At 45.1% G+C, this 22,588-nt stretch overlaps 1 protein-coding gene across 1 annotated transcript in view; it reads right to left on the minus strand.

Annotated features, from left to right (window-relative positions):
* Positions 1 to 15,961, minus strand: part of TNFRSF4 (TNF receptor superfamily member 4) — a 97,874-nt gene extending 81,913 nt beyond the window's left edge. The window contains exon 1 of the mRNA XM_078640911.1: positions 15,653 to 15,961. Within this exon, the coding sequence (XP_078497037.1) occupies positions 15,653 to 15,809 (157 nt within the window). The 5' untranslated portion in view covers positions 15,810 to 15,961. The remainder of the gene's footprint in view (positions 1 to 15,652) is intronic.
* Positions 15,962 to 22,588: the final 6,627 nt, after the last annotated feature.

Here is a 22,588-nt window from a genome sequence, read left to right on the forward strand (position 1 = left end):
TGACAAAATTAGAGACAATCCCGTTTTGGAACAATCATGAAATACCAATTAATCACACATTAATGCATTGGAAAATGTTAATATAAATGCAATAAATCAAGAGAGACACATGACAAATAGGCACGAAATCCTGACCTATACAGAACTGAGAGGGGAATATAAACAAAAAGAATCAGAGCCACATACATGGCCAATAGGCTGATTACAGAGTAGAAGAATATGAGAACCTAAAATACCAGGAAGTGGGAAACTGCATTGAAGAACTTGAATGATAGACTTACAAGCAAAATGCCATAGCATAACCCTAACCATAATATTGGTTGAGAAATGTTTGCACAACATCATCTATGTTCAATAAAATTGGGCAAAACAATATGGAAGCTGTTGCTTAAATATGTAGGCTTGCCTGGAAGGGGGAACTGGAAGCAGATACGTTGAAGATTTCCAGATCTACAACTGGTTAACCCAGTAGATTGCCGCAACAGAAAACGTGTTTGAAACTGTACTGGAGAGCTCAAAAAAATAAAAGAATAAAAGCCGCATATTACAGATGAATGCTGCAGATGTGGCAAAATAAGTTTATTTTAAAAAAACACATGCTGCTAGGCCATCTCGATATATTTACAACAAGGGGTGGTGATGAACAGAGTCTCTGAATTAAGCAGAGTACTCTCACCCAGTCAAGAGATCAGGGCTAGATCCAACACCGTTTTTTAGCTCATTGCACCATCCCAGTTTCAGAACCTGGCTGTATGCAAATTAGTCTGGCCCTGGCCCAGTGCATCATGGGAACAGGGCAGACCAGACTACAAAAGCCAATTCTTACACTGGGAAGGAAACAAGCTTCCGGGGACCGGTTTCTGCCATTTCAGGCGTCTTCGGCCCGGCTTGCTTGAATCCTGATGGTGCAATGAGCAAGGGACTCACATCTGAGTATACCCTTCCACGCTTAGGGTGGACAAAAATATATTTACAACAAGGGGTGGTGATGGACAGAGTCTCTGAATTAAGCAGAGTACTCTCACCCAGTCAAGAGATCAGGGCTAGATCCAACACCGTTTTTTAGCTCATTGCACCATCCCAGTTTCAGAACCTGGCTGTATGCAAATTAGTCTGGCCCTGGCCCAGTGCATCATGGGAACAGGGCAGACCAGACTACAAAAGCCAATTCTTACACTGGGAAGGAAACAAGCTTCCGGGGACCGGTTTCTGCCATTTCAGGCGTCTTCGGCCCGGCTTGCTTGAATCCTGATGGTGCAATGAGCAAGGGACTCACATCTGAGTATACCCTTCCACGCTTAGGGTGGACAAAAATATATTTACAACAAGGGGTGGTGATGGACAGAGTCTCTGAATTAAGCAGAGTACTCTCACCCAGTCAAGAGATCAGGGCTAGATCCAACACCGTTTTTTAGCTCATTGCACCATCCCAGTTTCAGAACCTGGCTGTATGCAAATTAGTCTGGCCCTGGTCCAGTGCATCATGGGAACAGGGCAGACCAGACTACAAAAGCCAATTCTTACACTGGGAAGGAAACAAGCTTCCGGGGACCGGTTTCTGCCATTTCAGGCGTCTTCGGCCCGTCTTGCTTGAATCCTGATGGTGCAATGAGCAAGGGACTCACATCTGAGTATACCCTTCCACGCTTAGGGTGGACAAAAATATATTTACAACAAGGGGTGGTGATGGACAGAGTCTCTGAATTAAGCAGAGTACTCTCACCCAGTCAAGAGATCAGGGCTAGATCCAACACCGTTTTTTAGCTCATTGCACCATCCCAGTTTCAGAACCTGGCTGTATGCAAATTAGTCTGGCCCTGGCCCAGTGCATCATGGGAACAGGGCAGACCAGACTACAAAAGCCAATTCTTACACTGGGAAGGAAACAAGCTTCCGGGGACCGGTTTCTGCCATTTCAGGCGTCTTTGGCCCGTCTTGCTTGAATCCTGATGGTGCAATGAGCAAGGGACTCACATCTGAGTATACCCTTCCACGCTTAGGGTGGACAAAAATATATTTACAACAAGGGGTGGTGATGGACAGAGTCTCTGAATTAAGCAGAGTACTCTCACCCAGTCAAGAGATCAGGGCTAGATCCAACACCGTTTTTTAGCTCATTGCACCATCCCAGTTTCAGAACCTGGCTGTATGCAAATTAGTCTGGCCCTGGCCCAGTGCATCATGGGAACAGGGCAGACCAGACTACAAAAGCCAATTCTTACACTGGGAAGGAAACAAGCTTCCGGGGACCGGTTTCTGCCATTTCAGGCGTCTTCGGCCCGGCTTGCTTGAATCCTGATGGTGCAATGAGCAAGGGACTCACATCTGAGTATACCCTTCCACGCTTAGGGTGGACAAAAATATATTTACAACAAGGGGTGGTGATGGACAGAGTCTCTGAATTAAGCAGAGTACTCTCACCCAGTCAAGAGATCAGGGCTAGATCCAACACCGTTTTTTAGCTCATTGCACCATCCCAGTTTCAGAACCTGGCTGTATGCAAATTAGTCTGGCCCTGGCCCAGTGCATCATGGGAACAGGGCAGACCAGACTACAAAAGCCAATTCTTACACTGGGAAGGAAACAAGCTTCCGGGGACCGGTTTCTGCCATTTCAGGCGTCTTCGGCCCGGCTTGCTTGAATCCTGATGGTGCAATGAGCAAGGGACTCACATCTGAGTATACCCTTCCACGCTTAGGGTGGACAAAAATATATTTACAACAAGGGGTGGTGATGGACAGAGTCTCTGAATTAAGCAGAGTACTCTCACCCAGTCAAGAGATCAGGGCTAGATCCAACACCGTTTTTTAGCTCATTGCACCATCCCAGTTTCAGAACCTGGCTGTATGCAAATTAGTCTGGCCCTGGCCCAGTGCATCATGGGAACAGGGCAGACCAGACTACAAAAGCCAATTCTTACACTGGGAAGGAAACAAGCTTCCCCGGTAGCTTGTCTCCTTTCTGGTGAAGAATTGGCTTGGTAGTTTGGTCTGCCCTGTTCCCATGATGCACTGGGCCAGGGACAGACTAATTTGCATATAGCCAGGTTCTGAGCTGGGATGGGGCAGTGAGATAAATAACGGTGATGGATCAAGCCCTGATCTTTGGACTGGGTAAGAGTGGTCTGCTTAATTCAGACACTCTGTTCATCACCACCCCCTTTTCTGAATCGTTTTTGGCCACTATAGGTGTGGCAGGGTATACTCAGACATGAGTCCCTTTCTCACTGCTCCATCAGGATTCAAGCAAGCCGGGCCGAAGAGGCTGAAATGCCAGAAACCGGTCCCCGGTAGCTTGTCTCCTTTCTGGTGAAGAATTGGCTTGGTAGTTTGGTCTGCCCTGTTCCCATGATGCACTGGGCCAGGGACAGACTAATTTGCATATAGCCAGGTTCTGAGCTGGGATGGGGCAGTGAGATAAATAACGGTGATGGATCAAGCCCTGATCTTTGGACTGGGTAAGAGTGGTCTGCTTAATTCAGACACTCTGTTCATCACCACCCCCTTTTCTGAATCGTTTTTGGCCACTATAGGTGTGGCAGGGTATACTCAGACATGAGTCCCTTTCTCACTGCTCCATCAGGATTCAAGCAAGCCGGGCCGAAGAGGCTGAAATGCCAGAAACCGGTCCCCGGTAGCTTGTCTCCTTTCTGGTGAAGAATTGGCTTGGTAGTTTGGTCTGCCCTGTTCCCATGATGCACTGGGCCAGGGACAGACTAATTTGCATATAGCCAGGTTCTGAGCTGGGATGGGGCAGTGAGATAAATAACGGTGATGGATCAAGCCCTGATCTTTGGACTGGGTAAGAGTGGTCTGCTTAATTCAGACACTCTGTTCATCACCACCCCCTTTCCTTCGCCATCTCGAGGCAGATCTGTTTTAGAAAAGACTCACAAGAAAGTTGTTGTTGATACTCAGAGTCTATACATTTAGAAGAAAATGTGATAATTGTTACCAATGTATCTAAACCTCAAACGAGGAGATTGCTAGAAAAACTAGCCCAACAGAAAACAGTCATGGCAGGCAAAAAAAACTGGAAAGGACCTGGCCATGCGACTGCTAGCACATGAATAAAAAAAGGTCTAAACTAGCAACATAAGAAAGAGTAACCTACACTGCAAGGAAAAGACTGCTATTTCACTGAAGTCGAGGAAAAAGTCTTAATTCGCGTGAAATATACTTTACTATGATGAAAAGAACCTATATATGTTTGCAAATTCCTTAAAGCAACAATTTACAGTTTAATTCTACAATTCACAGATTTATTTGCATGAATATGATTTTTTTAAATTATTTGAACTTGTAAAATGTTGATAGGTTTGATAAAAAATAAAAAATGAATGTATTTATGTACTTCTCCTTCCATTGGCACTGTGGTGCGGTTGTTCCGCTCAAATACCCCCTAAGAAACCGTATCCTCTTACACACTCATATATTTAGGGATTATAGCCATGCTGGTTCTCTAAAAAGACCCTGCAAGAGGTGCAGGTCACACCCTAATGACTCACACCAAACAGCCCTTAACTGAATGGGCCGAGCAATAGAAACAGATACAAACAGACTCGTGTGTGGTGTTCACACTGATCCCTCTACTGGCAGAACATGGGCATTAAACCAAAATAGAAGGACGATGAATAGGGCTGGCTGGCTGGCATACACAAATAATGTCCACAGAAGTTTACAATCTGCAAGAAAATTTCTGCCTGCTAAAGCAATCCCGCCAAGGCCTCCAGTATGATTCTAATGCGAGGGCTTTAAGAGGGCTGGGTCCCTCCAGGTTTCAGACACGGCAGTATTTTTTTTAAAACGGACTTTGAAACAGGTGCCTACTAAGCCCTTTGTCCTTTACAGTCAAAACCACTAATCGATTACTCGACAACGAGGTTTCAACAATGATCATAAAACCAATTTAACAAACCACATCAATGAGGCAGCCCTGATTAAATTTGACAAGTTTTCATTCATTTATTTCCCCAAGAGTATTTGTTTTTTCCAGGATATTGTTTTTTCTGGATAGACTAAAGACTTCAAATTTCCAAAAAGTTAATTTCTTTGTAACGGGAGAGGTTCACTTTAGTACACCAGATTGTAAACCTGCACTGAGTGCCATTTATTAGAAGTAATAGTTTCTAAACAGGAACATATAAACATTCATGAACTGACCCTCCCTCCCCCATGATGATGTCATCAATGAATCAAGAGGAGTGTCAGGTGTCTGCCCATCTATGTGGCTTGGGCTGTTAATATGGATAGAGCACAATTATAATCTTAAACCATACACAAGAGAAGTTTTTATAGAACACAAATCCTGAACTGATGTATTTGAAGGTGCTTTCAAACGTGTTGATGAAGAAAAGGGAGCCACAGTTAAATAAAGTAATTGTTAAGGATCCCAAAATTTGATCAAGCGGGGAATCTGGGACTGATGACTAGTTTCAAGGTGATATGCTATGGAATTACACCTTTCAGCAAAGCAAAAGGGTTCAGAGCTCCAACACCATTACACATCTTCACATCAACAGAAGGGAAGAGCAGAGCTTCGCTTCAGACAAAAATTCATGGCAGAGTTCCACTGTGCTAGACTTTTGACTTGTTACCCCTCCCCCCACCCTGCCCCATGGGGGAGGCGCACACAGATAAGCAATAGGATTGATTTTGTGGCTGTAGTATTTTCTGCATAATTTTTAAATTCTCGCATTTGTTACATAATTAACCCTGGGCGTAGCTCACAAAGTAGCGCCACGCGTAGCTACGCGAAGTGCACTACGCAAGCTACGTGAACTGCGTAGTGCACAGTGCAAAATGCTGTCCGCACTGATTGCACAGTGCTGAATGCTTGTCCGCACTGTGCAATCAGTGCAAACTGCATATTGCACAGTGCAAGCGGTCGTTTTCTGCTGCTCGAGTAGATTTCTACTCGAGCGGCAGCTTTCTCAATGCGGGCTGGTAGTTTCTCATCGTGTGCGGTCGCGAGCATACGCGACCACTCGCAATGAATGAGAAACCTGACCTCCCCGCGTTGAGAATCTCGCCGGGAGGTTTATTTTCCAACCTCGCGATCGGCAACTTGATGTTGCAGATTGCGAACGAGGAAAAAGTCTCGCTGGGATGTCATTTTGCTTGCTCGCGGTCGCCAACTTGACGTTGAGGACCGCGAGCAAGCAAAAAATTACCGCTGCACTATGCTACGCTACACGTGTTTGCACTGTGCTACGTGCAATTCGCATAGTGCGAAGTAGCGCAAACTACGCAAGAGTAGCGTAGTGCTTTGCCCAGGGTTACACATGATTCATCATCTGCTGCATATCTTCCAAATGTCTAAAAAATTGTTTCTAGCTCAAACAGATGAAAAGTCATGAAAAAACATAGCGACACATGTTGATGTGCCATAGAATGCACTTTACAAAGGTTGACTAGGTACCTTTCAGTTGCTTATTGCTGTCTTTGGGTGTTAAATGACAATAGACATTGCTGCTTAATCTGTATTACTTCCTGCTCAAATTTCATTACATAAATATTCGCTGACGCAACAGTATCATTAGCACATTTAATACATTCTTTGTAATTTTTTATCCCCTTTTCACAATTTTCAATGTAAAAAAACACCATTGCCACAATTCTGTACATACAAAGAATATAATTGGTCGTTCATATCAATAAAACACATTCATTCACTACAAACCCGACTCAACTCTACAATCTCCCATTCATACCATATCGCACATATTCAGACAAGCAGCCATATACCCCCAACATGGAGATCACTCTTTTTATCTTCCTCAAATGTTGCGTCTTACCCGGGGAACTCAAAAGTTGGTCAACACACTTATGGTGGAATGAATGATTGCTGACCGTCTTCTTTAGGACCTAGATCACTATATATTCTGTTTATCAAATATACATGTGCAGTTTGTTACATTGTCCCTATCTCTCTTGACCAGTGCATGCTTGTACATGCAACTGATCACCCCTTCTCAAGTGGTGTCCATTACTACCAGATATGCAATGCTAGGAAGAGTAACAAGCAAATCCTATTTGGATTCGAAGCCATAGGCCAGATCTGTTGTCGCTTTTACTCCTTAAATAAACCACACTCAACTGTTGGAAAATTATAATATCTCCCCTCACTGCGGCATATGCTTTCTTACTGCTGCACTCACCTCCCAGTAGTCATCCACACATAACAGCTTAAGGTGGTAGGGAGTCTTTGGGTGTTAAACTGGTCATAATGAGATGAAAACTTCTGCACAGTGTTAACATGTGTTTGGAAAATGTCAAAATAATGAAATAATAAGATCACAAATGTTTGAGCATAGTTTGTCTTTTCTTTCTGCACAATTTGTCAACTTTGCCACCTAATTTGGTCTTCTCCTTGCACATAATTCCATTTGCCCTGGCTAATGGGCTCTTCACAATCTCTCCATCTTAATAAAGAAGGTGATGCTGCAGTGCTGGGCAACTCTTCTCTGCCTCTCCTATCAAAACATGCAAAGGAGGTTATCCAATCATGGGCAGCACAGAGCCCAGGAATCACTGGTTCATCTCCTTGACGTGTGTCTTCTGGAGTCTCAGGGTATTACCTCTAAGAGGGGGGGCCGTGGTGTAATTAGACCACTTAAGATAAATGTAGCCTGGATGTCCAAATCAAATTCTGACAAAGAGTATTCTAATCAGTGTCTTGTGGCAGGACTGGGGGACAGTGCAAAGGAATAAGAGGGGTTGTGACAGTCAGATCCAATACAAAAGGATGTTGTGTGGGTTTGGAGAAAAAAAAACTTAGTTCTCCTTAAAACTGCCTTTCCCCAGAAAGGGTAAGCAGTGAATGCAGCAGACAGACAGACAGACAGCAGGAAGGCAGACAGATAGATATGACGTCAGGCTCTGTGAAACTTCACTAAAACCTGAGGAGTCATAGGGAGGAGGGGACCTGGAAGATGGTTTAGGAGTGCATCTTTCTGTTGGCTTACCAGCTCCCTGGGAATAGACTTATAAACAGAATGTAACTTTTTCCACCACTCTCGAGTGTCTCCCATTGGGGGCCTCGGCTTCAGGACGGGCAGATGAGGAGCACAGGACTGCGTGCAGAGTTAAGAGGGTGTAAGCATGCAGAAGTCACAGTTTGAATCAGCACGAGGGTCCAAGAGGACCTTGGGCCTGACTCGAGCCTTCATTGGTTCGCCCACCTCTAGCTTAAAGTTACCAGCCAGACGCAAGCTCAGGGCTTTGCACTTAAATGACTGAAGGGCAGAGGCTGCCATCACTTAGGGTTGTCACTCATCCCATCCAACAAACCACTACTGGGTTGAGCATGTCGAAGTGGAACCCGGAGGGCCGGCACTAAGGTGGTGCGATGGGTGCCACCGCACCGGGCGCTCACTTTGGGAGGGCGCGTGTTTTCAAGTACAAAATGGTTTTAAAAGCACCTGCTACCGCGTTCCTTGCCTCCTGCAATTTTCAGGCAAACATAATAATGTCAAGTAACTGGTGAATGGCGCAGGGAGATCTGAGCTTTGGCTAGTGGAACATTAGACTCAACATAAAGTAGCACAGGAGGTTAACATGTCTGCTGCAAAGCATGTGTACCATGCAGATCACAAAGTGCATAGAATGTAAATAGGTCAGTGTGTTACTGCTCTTTCGAGAGCCCCTTTTGTTACTTGCATTTTACAAGTTTAAATCCTAATACAGAACAGTGAGCTATTCACTATCTTCAAAGAGCTGCATTAAAACTGAAAGTATAAATTAGAGTGTTATGATTTCTTTCCCCAGTCTTTCATTACACAAATGTTGCATAAAGGGTTCACTTGTGTAGAAATCTATTCTTATTATCTAAAGCCAACCCCCAACCATGCTGTTACGTTTTAAATTCTGAGTTTGTGCTTCTCCAGACCAGGCATTCTTAAACAATACTGTCTACCAGTAGGGTTGACTTGTGACTCCTACACCATGTAGTTCTCTGGCTGGCTAACATTTCCTATACACTGATCTACACACTTATGATTCATTGTCTCTATGTAATGTGCATGTGATGTAAATTGCTCTGACACCTTACACTGGTATGGGTGACGCTATACAACAAAATAAATGGATTAGCAAATGCATATGCTGATTTTCTGGGTAATTACTAATTTCTCGCATTTGACACGTAATTCATCATCTGCTGCATATCCGACACCGGAGACCTTAGGGGCACTGTCAATGGGTGGTAGTGAGGGAATAGTGGAGAAAGTGGTAATTGGGGGTGCCAACAAACATTGTTGCACTGGGGCTACCAGCTCTAAACCTGGCCCTGGGAACCCATACCCCAATATTCAGACTTTACCCCAATAATCATGATGCTATAACAATTTTCAAAACTCCAGTATTTACCTCAAGTTGGTCCAATCTGGGTTGATCTTACATAAAAGAACACCCCATCCAACATCATTTGAGCAGAGTATCAAACATAAGAAACTGGGACCCCCTCAATAACTGAGTTCTAGATCAGGGAAAGGTCAAAGCGTTTTATTACAAAGATCTAAAAAAATCAAGTGGCATAGAAATAATGCCATAAAGGCTCAAGTGCAAAGCTAATATAGAACATTCAAACCTCAGAAACTATTATGTGTCAAATGAGCAGCAAAAATCAAGAAAAGGTTGCGCAGCATCACTATTAGCATATAGACAAGCTAAAAAATGTTCTGAAATCTGATTCGCCCGAAACTCAAATTGTTCTTATACACAGTTCTTGCATAGACAATTAGTTAAAGCACATATTCAGCATGGTATGATCTCATGTATCAATTCATTGGCAAATCCGAATAATGCACTTCATTGGCATTATACATTAACATTATCCCATTACTAAGAAAGCATCTTGCTTTTCTATCTCATTGCTATCTGTGCAACATTAAGCAAAGGCAATTCAGGAATGTGCAAAGCTTAACTGGTCTGCGAAAAACAGCGGAAGAGTCCGCGAATGTTGCAGTCTATATAGCACAGTAAAAGTTTCATTAATAAGCCTTTATATTCATCGCTATTGGAAAACATCACACCAACTATCTTCGATTCTGCGGAGCTTGTGGGGAAGGGAGACATCGTTTACCATGCATCCATTTCAACGTGGTACTATTACGCGGTTTTCACTACGCAAGTCGTCACACCGACTTGCGCTGGAGGGCACTGTAAACCAAGGAATAGTGTAAATTACTGTTTCCAACACCTTCCCTACTGTATGTAGACTGGAGTTAGAATAGTAATTATACTATTCCTAAATCCAGCGCCCCTCCAGCGCAAGTCGATGTAACGACTTGCGTTTTGAAAACCGCGATTTTACAGACCGCGTTGAAATGGCCCTCGTTGTATCGTCATACATCCGTGGGGAGAGGCGATGCGCAGGGAAACCTGATGGGAAGTGGTGAATAAAGGAGTGGAGAACAGAGACAAAAACAGCATCCATTTTATCCAACATGGTGTTTTCACCAAAATGTGGCATAACTTGATTATGATAAACATACTTCTAAACCTCGTTTTCATACATTCATATTTCATCCTTTGCTTATTAGATCCAACAAAAAATTGTAAATACTGAATATTTTGTGGCTACAAAAATATGAACCTTAAACAACTTTAGCAAGCATTCATGGGTGTGCTAGCGTTATAAGTGGGAGTGCACAGCACCCCTATTTTAGACATAAACGACACTTTTTCGCCTGCCAGATGAATAGGGTGACCAGATTTTGAGCAGCACAAGCCAGGACAGGCCAGACATAGAAGTAGGACTAAAGGCTGCCAATGATCCCGGAATAGGTGGAATGTCCCGATTTTGTGTGTGTGAAGTCCTGAAATTAACATAATTCATCCCGTTTCTTTCAGGCAGAGCAGGAGGAGACCGTAAATGTAAATGTATCCATATATATATGGCTAGGCACACATTTACGAGGCTACGCTACGTTTACAAAACATCAGTCATGGTAGGACCTTCCCCTTGAGTCCCCCTCCTCCCCACTTGGCCTCCTCTCTGCTGATTTTATGCAGCTGACCCCCTCCTGTGCTGCCTGAAACAAAAAGGTAAACTACGTGAGTTATTTCACTCGTCAGAGGCGCTAAGCAAATGTTTCAGTTCTGTTTTGCAGGAGGAGTTGACACTTGTTCCAAAAACCGGGACATTTATTTAAAATTAAGTTAAGTGTTGCGACGCCTGGACATTCTTCTGAACCCCGGGACTGTCCGGGGAAATCCGGGACTTCTGGTCACCAGGACTTTAAGCGGGCCGGGTTCTACCATTGCTCAGCACCGGCAATTTCTAACAAGCATTTACAATGCAATGGTTTTGCCTTTGTTAAAGTTAGAGCTATTGGCATTGCTCTTGACATTATTTTTATTTATGTTTTTTTAACATAAATAAATGGCATTGTCATTTACAATGCCACTAGCTTTATCTCTCGCAAATGACACACAGAGCCCCCCCACACACACACCCACACAAAGCTTCCCACACACACAGCCACACAAAGCTTCCCACACACACAGCCACACAAAGCTTCCCACACACACAGCCACACAGAGCCCTCCACACACACCCACACAGAGCCTTCCACACACACCCACACAGCACAAGCAGGCAACAGGGGCACAAGCAGGCAACAGGGGCACACGGAGGCACAAGCAGGCAACAGGGGCACACGGAGGCACAAGCAGGCAACAGGGGCACAAGCAGGCAACAGGGACACACGGAGGCACAAGCAAAGGACAAATGGGTGAGAGAAGCATTTGGAATAATCTGCTCCTACTTTGTGTTTTATGTGTATTTCTGGCCTTGCAATAGGGGGCCACCTGATTCCCTGTTACAAATGCACCTTTAACAATGCAGTAAGTGGATGATGGCCTCTTCTACCGAGCAAAGACCTCTTTTGAACTCAAACATTCTAAAATATATTTCGGTAACATTCTTCTTGAAACAAGATGCCTTTTTAAGTCACAGAAATTTTCAAAGAAGAGACCCTTTATTACAATGTCGCTGTTCCTTCACCAAATACAGCTAGAGACTTGCCACACCCAGAAAACCCAACTCAAAACATGGCCCTTCTACAAAATAAAACACATATGTAGTGTCAATTCGTGATAGTTTGTTCTACTAATCAGTAGTTACGATTATTACATTTATTTTAAAATACAAACTAGGGGTCAAGTATGAAGTCGTTTGCATGTTTAATCCGTCATGAAGTATTGATTCTGTAGAAAGAGATCCATACCTCCTCTACACTTCAGACTCTGACATTATGTATGGAAGCAGGCACACATATAGACAGGGCTTTAAGTGGGCCAGGTCCTGCCAGTGCTCAGCAACGATGTTCCAAAAAGCATCTGCTGAGACGGGTCCCTATCTCTCTGGACACAAGGGCAGAAACAGTAAAATACCAGGCGGCTGGCACTCTTTGCGAAGCACATATTTTTAGCTTTTGAGTTTTGGAGCCACGCCCTTTGTTTCATCGGTCGGTTAAGTGCATAGGAGGCTGGGGAGCCTCCGGGGAAGCTGAGTGACATTGTGGGGGGTTCACTGACTGCACAAGTCGTGACCCTGTCTCTTGTTGGTGTATACGTACAGAAACAATGCGATCAAGGAAAAATCCGACCGGCACTGTGGTTGGTAGTAAAGGACAGCCATAAATAGGGTCGCACGTCACACTGTCACTGCACCTGCTGCACTATGGACATCTACGACCATGGGTGGGGCCATGACCATCCTTTGGATGCGGCTGGATCAAGCACCCCTCTTTCCCCACCCATATGCTGCCTGTGCTTGGTTAAACATCAGAAAGTAGGTTCATTAAACACATAACCCCTCCAGCCCATTAACACGCCTGGCCTACGTTAACGAAATCTGTGTCATTAACATTCGGTATGCATAAGACAGCAAGTCCTCTCTGGAGGTATTTTCCTAGCAGTAACTGCACGCAGGCCAGGCACATGCAGACACTGCCAACAACTTACTCTTGAGAAATATACGGGGCCTCTGTGATCCTCATGAAGGGGGAGAACTAATATCATGTCACACTCACAGTTCACATGACACCCTCCTCACCATGAACAGACATTAAAAGCACAGCGCTGTAAGTCTGACAGTCGAGCAATCTGTAAATCGGCTATGAAAAGGCAAAGCATTCATGTAAACATCGAAGAGTATACTGGCATATGGGCTGTGCCACCGAGACCCCACACCAGGAAGGCAAGGCAGCATTTAAAATAAAGGCAGGTGTCAAGCACGGAGTAGAACCCTTCCATGTGCTGACAGAACTCTACTTTCGGTTTTTTGGCACCCCCCGCCCGGTGCATGCATTCCAAATGTGCCCCAGTGGAGCATTTACCGCCATCTTTACCCGAGTCCCAGCTTCTTGCCAGACGGCTGAGACCCACGGAGAAGGAGACCCGACACGAGGGAAGGAGGAGGCGCACGGGGATGCACGGGACAGAGGCGCAGGGGACATGGTGACTTCTACTACGGGGGGAGGGGCGGACACCGACAATGTGTCCCGACGCCCCTCTCCCCTTGCAGGCACTCACCGGGTCCGGCGGCTGCTGGACGAGAGCTCCCGCTCCTCGGGACTCTCCGGGGCCGCGGAGGGACGTTCTCTTTCCCCGGGGCTCCTCCTGTGCAAGCAGATCGACTCACCTGCACCTTGCGACGGCGGCACTTCTCCGGTCTCCCTTTTCGGCATGGGAGACCGGCAACATCGACGGCGGCAATCTCGCTGGCACTTCTCCGGTCTCCCTCTTTGGCATGGGAGACCGGCAACGTCCTCCGCATCTCCCGGGGCTCCCTCCAGGCCACGGGAGCCCCGCGGGCGCCGCCATACTTCTTGCCGTCTTCCTTCTTCCCCCGGGCTGCGGGGGGCGGGCACTTCCGGCCGGCCGCGCTAGGATTGGCCGGCCGGCCGGTCACTTCCGGGTCGCCGCGGGCAGCGCGGCGGCCCGTCTCTAGCTCAGGCAGGCGGGCGGCGAAGTTTCCCGAGGAGTGGGCTCCCTCGTGGACCAGCAGTGACGTCCACGCAGCTTCACCAATCAGGAGCAGGATAGTCACTGGTGCCGGCAATGCCGGACCAGATTCGGGGGCGTTCCCGGCTTTCGGCTGACGTCGCGTGACGTCGGCAAAAGCCAAAGAATCTCGGGAACGCCTCCGAATCTGGTCCGGCATTGACGGACAGGCCCCTCGTCCAATGGCTAGGCTCCATTTATGGAGCCAGCCAATAAATGACGAGGGCCGACCCAAACCCCACTACAGTTCTCATCAGGTTTTCGCCTGCGCGAAAAAGCTGCGCAGAGCGCAGCTTTCGCCAGGCAAAACCTAAAAAGCAGGTGCTGAGACGGGTCCCTGTCGGGCTCTCAATTTTTACCCTCAGGATGAAAAAAAACCTTAACTCTGCAACAGTACAACCCCTCACTGCCTTTGATGTAACTTCAAAGAGACTCGATTTTCAGTTTTATATAGCGCAAACTTGGAGTGCTTCACATGAGCACCAGATACATGATACATTACACAAGGGCAAATTCATTTTTTTAATCACAGGATGTCAGGCTCGAAGGTCGGCAGCTCTAGTCATATGCCACAACCTCGCCCGCAAGAGCAGTAGCATTTTCAATATTATATACAACGAAGTGATAGTTGTTGCTCATTTATCTTATGCAACTTACAACCATTGACAAAGCCAATAGTCCAGGCTTGTTGTAGGTGTAATGTTACTTGTTGTGTTATATATCTGGACGAGTGCTGCTATTTTCTTTACAGGAATAGTTTCTATGCTGATGGCTTGGGCAATGTAAAACACTCCTACTCATTTATTCCTCCAGAACAGTTATGGGGGTGGGGGAAGGGGTTATGATGGCTACGGACTATGGTGCACCATGCTAGACTACTGTAGTGATGGCCATGTTGTGGACTGTCTTGACATTGGCAACTGCATGTCTTAGATGTTGTCTTGTTAGTACCGTTAATATTTGATACGCACAGTATTGGTGATACTTCTGTTTGATTTCACCCCAAAGCACGCCTAGCCAGTGTAGTGTGTCTGTTTAATGAAAAATCAATAAAATCTGTTCAAAAAATGTATATATCTGGATGAATGGACAGAAGCAGCAAAATGCCAGTGGGGCAGCACACTATGCTAAGTATAGTTTTTTAGCTAAAGTGTTTTAAACCACGCCCTTAATTACAATGGCCACGTCCCTATGAGAAACCCCCCCAGTTTTGTCATCCCACTTAGAGCCCTGCTGGCCACCCTACAGATGAAGCATGCATTGCTACATGAGCTGAAAATGAAAGGGCTGACTTTGCTCTGGCTTACCGTGAAAGTAGGAAGTGCCTTGTTCCCTATAGTGCTAAATAATTAGCTATAACTTTCTCCTAAGCGCTGGCTGCCCGACCGGGACAATTCCCTCCTAGGCTGAGAGACACCTGTTCCCACCAACCACAGAAGACAAATGTCATTCTACCTAATTTCTCGCATGCTCAAACCCTGCCTGGAAAAGTAGAATCCTGCGGTGAACACGAAGTTACAGTTAGCTACCTACGAAACACTAAAAATAACGACAGAAATGAAATAAAACATGCACCATACTTACCTCTGCCTCGCGCACGCACGTAGGAGACGGGGGGAGGGGCAGTAGGTAGCGCTCACCTGGAGGGCAGTTGCTGCAGCATTTGTTCTCATATTCATGCTGTGTGGGCAGACACTGCAATGCAAAGCCGGCAGGGGAAAGGAGCAGCAGAAGGCAGGACAGCCGCAGGGGGGAGGCCGGGTGGGAGGAACCCTTAGCCCCCAAGGTCAGCATCATCCCGTGAATGTCGTCCTCCTCGCCGTCGGCGGCGCCTAGAGAAGTCTGGAGTCGAGACGCTCTGCAGGGCTGTTAGTCATTCAAGCTCTGGGCAGTTACTCACAGCCCAGACCCGAGTGGGAGCCGTTCCACGCGCGAGCCACTTTATACATAGCAGGGAATTTCCCCCAACCTGCACTTCCCCGTCACTCTAGACGGCAGTTTCTTAAAGTGCGCACGAGGCGGTTTTGTTCTTGAGAGTGAGACCCAGAAGAACGCCGGCACGTCTGGAAATAAAAGGAAATATAGTATTTGTGTTCAAAAAATATATATGCTCATTGGCGCTGGGTGAGACCGCTCAGGCTCTTAATATGCTACTGACTCCCCGGCCCGCAGAGCTGCGTCACGTCAGGTAGATTTATCAAGGTTTCACGCAGCACAACGCAGCAAGAGGACTTGCTGAGCTGGGCTGTGTGAAAGGGAGAGAGAAGGAATGCGCCACATTTTGCAATGTATGGCACTTTGCGCCATGGTGCAAGGGTGTCCGTGTTACAGGCAGGATTGCAGAATGTAGTACACTTACAAAGAGGCAACAACGAGGAGAAATAAAGATATTTCTCCTCATTTCGTCTCCTCCTGGAAGCCGTAGCATTTTGACACATTCCCAGGTACATACACAACAAACAATTGGAGGAGGGTCCAAGGGCAGGTTTATCGACCAACCAGGTACATGCCCCAAGACATAATACTATCACAACAAAAAATACCTGGGGGTCAAATAAAATAAGTCAAACAGAATGGATCACAACACCAATACTACACAAATAACACCCGTGAGGACATTGTGCATGTTAATGAATGCAGGCCAAATCAAGGCTCAAGAGCATATGGAGAAAATAGTTCCCATCAGAAGCCACACTGTACCGCCCTCTTTCTCATCATTTGGGTTCTCCTTACCCAGGAGACAAAAACGGCCGGTCTCATGTTACCGTGACCGATAAATGTGACAAGGTGGTAGTATGTATTGTGCAAGAATTAAAGTGGCTCCTGAAAAAAAGCAGTGTTTGGTGATGGGTGTGAAAAGTGAAAGGTTATCGTAAAATTAGGTGAATCGGGTAGAAAAACGAAATTTATTAGTATCTCCCAATCCCTAAGGTTAAAAAGCAAGTGCAAGTGCGGGTTTGAAATAATAACCGTACTTGATGGTGGTCAACATGTTTCTGCATTAAATAGAACCAAGTTTCTAATGCATTCGTCAGGACCTTGATAGACAACACTACTGCTTAGAATAAATAATGAAAACGTATATTTATTGTATAAACACTGTCTAAAGATTAATTTACTATATTGACAGTAAGTTACTTCGAAAGCTCGGTTGGAACTACATGTCCCAGCATGCTTTGCATCACGTGTATAGGTTTTGAATAAAATCAGCGGAATTATATCTGCGTTACAATTCGATTTTAGCCATTAGTCCGACCGCCGGGGTATAGTACTGGCGGGGGACCTACTTAGTGCGTGAGTGCACATTGGAACTTTTTGTCCGAGTAGTTGTGAATGTGTCTCCATCACACTGTGGTTTTTATTGTAAAAAAACTACGAGAATATGTAAAAAAACTACGAGAATATGATTCATTCATGTCCTTTTGTTTCTTGTTTGTTTGTCTTTCTGTCTGGATCCAATACCGTGTGATACAACGCGATAACAGTATACGGTTGAGTACACACCTGGGACTTTCAGGTGATATTTTTCATTATTTATTCTAAGCAGTAGTGTTGTCTATCAAGGTCCTGACGAATGCATTAGAAACTTGGTTCTATTTAATGCAGAAACATGTTGACCACCATCAAGTACGGTTATTATTTCAAACCCGCACTTGCACTTGCTTTTTAACCTTAGGGATTGGGAGATACTAATAAATTTCGTTTTTCTACCCGATTCACCTAATTTTACGATAACCTTTCACTTTTCACACCCATCACCAAACACTGCTTTTTTTCAGGAGCCACTTTAATTCTTGCACAATACATACTACCCACTTGTCACATTTATCGGTCACGGTAACATCAGACCGGCCGTTTTTGTCTCCTGGGTAAGGACATTCCCAGGTACACCAGTGTTGGTAAGGCTGGGAATACGCTAAAATGAATGGGTGGTTGCGTGGGAACGCTGACGCGCCACCCATGAAACCCCTTCCATGCCAGAGTAACGCAAGCAGGGACTGCCTGTAGTGGGCACCGGGCAATCCCTCAGTACGCCGCACGGGTGGGGCCGGTTTTGGGCCCCTGGGGGCTGTTTTTGTTACAGGGCCGTTTTTGCAGCCCAGCTGCAAAATCCACCCTGACCCAAAATCGGCCGAAAACCGGCCCTGGCAAAGAGCTTGGTGGCACATCCAACCCCCCCCCCGAGTGGGGAGGGGGGGCCTGCCTTGGGTCACTCCAGATTTTCCAAGCAACGCAGGGCCACGTTTACTTGGTAAATCTGACTTGGGGACTGCGTTGCCCTTATGACACCCTGTGTGTCGCAAATGCAACACAGAATCCCTTAATAAATCTTGTTCCTGGTACTTAGAGAGGATAGGCCTGTTCGACACATCTTTCGATCCTGAGATGCGCACCCCTTACAGCTCCACCTAATCCTGTTAGGATCATAAGCTCTGGGAAAACACCTCAGATGCGGCCTGGTCGATGGGCACCGTCTCCATTGTTGGGCGCCACACCTAGTTTGCCAATGACCTCAGTCTTGACTTGCTCACCCCCACTTATTTCATAGTGAACTACACACCCACCTCAGTCAGTTTAGGTAAATCTGGATGTGCTCGACTCACAGCTATTCTAGTACTGGGTTACAAACATAGCTCTGCCAATGTACCTCACAGCTTTACCATGAACTAATCCAGTATAGGGCCCATACTTAACTTTGCCATTGTCTCTCGGTTCCAAACCACAGCAACAATTGTTATTCCAAAACTACAATCCAGTGGTGTCTCTACCATTGGTGCAGCAGTTGCAGTGGCACCAGGGCACAGAGCCCAGAGGGTCCATTGAACGTTGATAATGTCTTCCTTTCCTGCTCAATAGCAGTCAAAGGGATCATTTTCCTCGCTTGCACCAGGGACCACAGCATCCTTGTTATGCTACTACTAGGATCCACACAAGGGTGTGCTTACGCCCATAATTGTGACATGCTCCTTCTTAAGTCATTCTAGTAATCATCAGCAGCCCTTGTGGTATAGCAGCAGGAACCATCATCGACAGCTCTTGTGGTATAGCAGCAGGAACCCATACTGCACCTATTTTGTTCAAGACAGCCCTAGTCACATTGGTAAATGTACATACCGAAATCATTACACATGGCGATCAATACCTACACCTCGGCAGAGATCTCCTCATTGATGGAATTCAAAATTAGTAACTTTATGGTTGTTTGTAGAGCTCTCTGCCACCAGGGTGGAGATCTTCCCTTAGAAAATAAGAGGGTAAAATTAATAAAGCGAAACAGATTGTAAATAAGCATAATATATTTATTTAAATTAAAAAAAATCATCCTTCACTTACCCTTCTTCACATACGGCTAACAAGTCACAACACACTACCTCAAAAACTAAACATACCATTTCATTTTAATTTAAATTGATGTTACTCATTTAAATAATTTTTTTAATACATTAAATTAATTAAAAATGTTATTTCTCCTTACAGTTTCAGTTGTATTTTATATATTACAACCTTGATTGCAAGTTATATTTTATGTTTACACAATTTTAAAATCTATTTTTATTCGGTTAGCATTGAAATGTAGTTCAATGGTGAAAATTGTGTGTTATGTTAATAAAACATTTTAACTAAAACAAATTCTGACATTTAAAATATTTTAAAATAAATGTAATATACATTTATTGTATATTGCTTCCTATGTGGGATAAGTGCAATTTGCTGCTCCAATGTTTTCTTTGGGAGTGTTTTGAAGGACCAATTGTTGGCCATAAGCTGTGCTTGACTTACTCCAAGGATCTGCGGCTTGGCTGGAGTAAGTCTGTTTTGTCAGTAGTACTACAAAATTAGATGTAGATGTGTATTTTGTGAAAGTGCATTGCCTTGCCTACTTGTGGTTGTGTTTTTTTTGTTTTGTTTCGCATGTCCCTCTCTAAACCCCACCCATTTTTAGTATTTTTTCTGCATTTCCCACCACTCCCCCTTGCACCTCACATATTTACCACTTAAATCTATGTCACTATGTGAAGGTCTCGGACCCTGGGGAGAAGATCGCCATACAAAAAAGATAGGAGAGGCAGAGGTGAAGATCTCCCGCCAGAGGTGTGAGAATTGCATTTGAACTACACAAAGTTTGCAGTAGTATCTTTTACTTCGAGATGACTTTCCTGAAAGCTGGTGGTCGCTGTGAAATCACCACAACAAAGATTGATCTCTCTGAGGCGCAGTACAACCACTGTGCTGTCATCTCAGACACGGTTTCTGGTTCTGAACTTTTCTTTCAAAAAGATTTTATAGTTTTTTTTGTGATATGGAACATAAGCAATATTGACAGCACAGACTATGTCTCAAGCTTCATCAGTACGTCCTAGGTCTAGTCTGGCACGAGAACACCCCCCTTTCCCCACACCCCAGTGCCAGATTAAAACCTGTGGAGGCCCCTAGACAGTCGAAATTTCGGGGCCTTCCTCACAAAATATCTCCTAACACGTTTTTAATTTTACCAACCAATAATGTTAATTAACCAATTTATTACACAAAACTAAACATTAACAATTAATAATGTTATTATACAAAAGTTAATTGGATAATTGGAAACAATTTAAGAAAGCTTGATTGTCATTTTCTATCAAGACCAAATCAATATTATTTTGATTCGTTGTCGCGTGCCCCCTAAAAGGAGCAGGCCCAAAGACCGGTGCCTACTTTGCCTACTTGGTAGTCCGGAAATGCTGCCAGAGGTTCCTGGGGGGTCCTACGCTTACAACCAGCAGCCTCAAACAGTTCAATGAACGCCCTGTAGGTGCTCATATATTGACTCCTCCACTGCAATGACACACTTACTCCCCCTTAGGTATGTGGTAACTAGTAGATATCGTTACAAATTTGTGCTGCCACAAATGAAGCCCTTGGCTTGTAAATAGAGCATCGGGGGACCCCTCAACTCCTTAAACTTATGTCCCATTTCAGGGTGCCGACTCTGCACCCGCCGAACCCGGCCTGTGCCCGAGTGGACAAAGACCCTGAGGACGTCCCCCGGCGATTCCGACCTGGAATCCAGTGCCCAAGTACCCTCCTCGATGACACAGACGATGCCTGCAGATCAGAACCAGGGACCCCTCCAACTGCGACCAGCAGAGGGCAAGATTTCCCGACGTCCAAAAACTCTCCTGCACCCGGCGCCCCCCGGCCTCCTGTGCCCAACTCCGGAGTGCCTACCTACCCTCCAAGATCCCAACTTACCCCTCGAAGTGTTGGTCGCTCCAGAAGATCCTCCGTCCCCAAGCCTGCAGCCTTTGTTCCCTTTTCAAGCTCTCTGTTGAATAACATTGAGCGCCCGATGGCTCAAAAGCACCCGGCACCCAGCCGCCCGAGTGCCCCTGGCAGTGCAATCTTTGTCCTACCCTACTTCCCCATTGGCCCTGAGCAAGTGACCAGGAGCCCAGCTCCCACAGCCGCGTGGCCTGCTAGCCAGCAGCCACCAACCGAAGGCCCCCTGCCTCTCGTTGGATAACATTGGGCCTAACTACCTCTGCACCCGGCTGCCCAGTGCCGCTGAGGGTGTCCCAACTGTACCTACCTGACCCTGGGAGACCCCTGAGTCTACGCCCAGAACCTTAACTCTGCCAGTCGAGTACTTACCTAAAAGCCAATAACTCACTTTTCTTCCATGGGCTAACATTGACTAGTTTCACTTGGAAATTCTTCTAATTGTGGAGTTTTGGAACTTTAAAATATTCACCTAAAATCAGCCGAAAAACAAATTCCGATTTACTCACCTGTTATCAGGAGAGATCTCGGTGCTGCACCTTTTAGCCCAGCACAAACCCTGAAAAGTAATTTTAACCATAGTTACCAGTACCCTGAATTTTAACCTTTTAGCCCAGCACAAACCCTGAAAAGTAATTTTAACCATAGTTACCAGTACCCTGAATTTTCTCCATAGGAAACCATTGACTGTTTTTCTGTGAAATTTCTTTTGTCGATTTTTGCAAACTACAAATATTCTTTAAAAATCGTAGCAACTACCGAAACTTAATTACTTACCTGTTTTAGATGGAGGTCCCAGTGCTGAACCTAGGAGTCCAGTGCTGAATTACAAAAGTAATGTAAACATACTTTACCTGCAAATTGAATTTCCTGCCATAGGATAACATTGGTAATTTCAACTGAAAAGGTTTGTCAACTTTTAAAATATAATAATATTCTTTAAAAAAAACTACTACGTTAACCAAAAGGCTTTTACTTAACTGTTTACAGCTCATGTCCTGGGACTGAATCTAAGATCCAGTCCTGTGGTTAGAAAAGTAATCTACAAAGTAACTAATTGCATTCAACTAGAAATTCCCATTGAGCTCAATGTTGCATTGTGTTTGAAATTGGGTTGCCTATTGCAACAACCTGTAACTATTGCATTCAAAATGTCTATTGCCTATTTGAAAAGTATTTAACTAAAGTAACTCATCCTGAGAAAGTATATTTTGATACCTTGTTGGTTCTAAAATAAAACAACTATATCTTTTGATACAAAACAATTGGCCTAGAGTTCAGTTCTTGAGTGTGTGAGACCATTTGCTGACTGAGTG

Source organism: Lissotriton helveticus, chromosome 5_1, assembly GCF_964261635.1.
Source record: "Lissotriton helveticus chromosome 5_1, aLisHel1.1, whole genome shotgun sequence".
In the NCBI taxonomy this organism is placed as follows: Eukaryota; Metazoa; Chordata; class Amphibia; order Caudata; family Salamandridae; genus Lissotriton; species Lissotriton helveticus.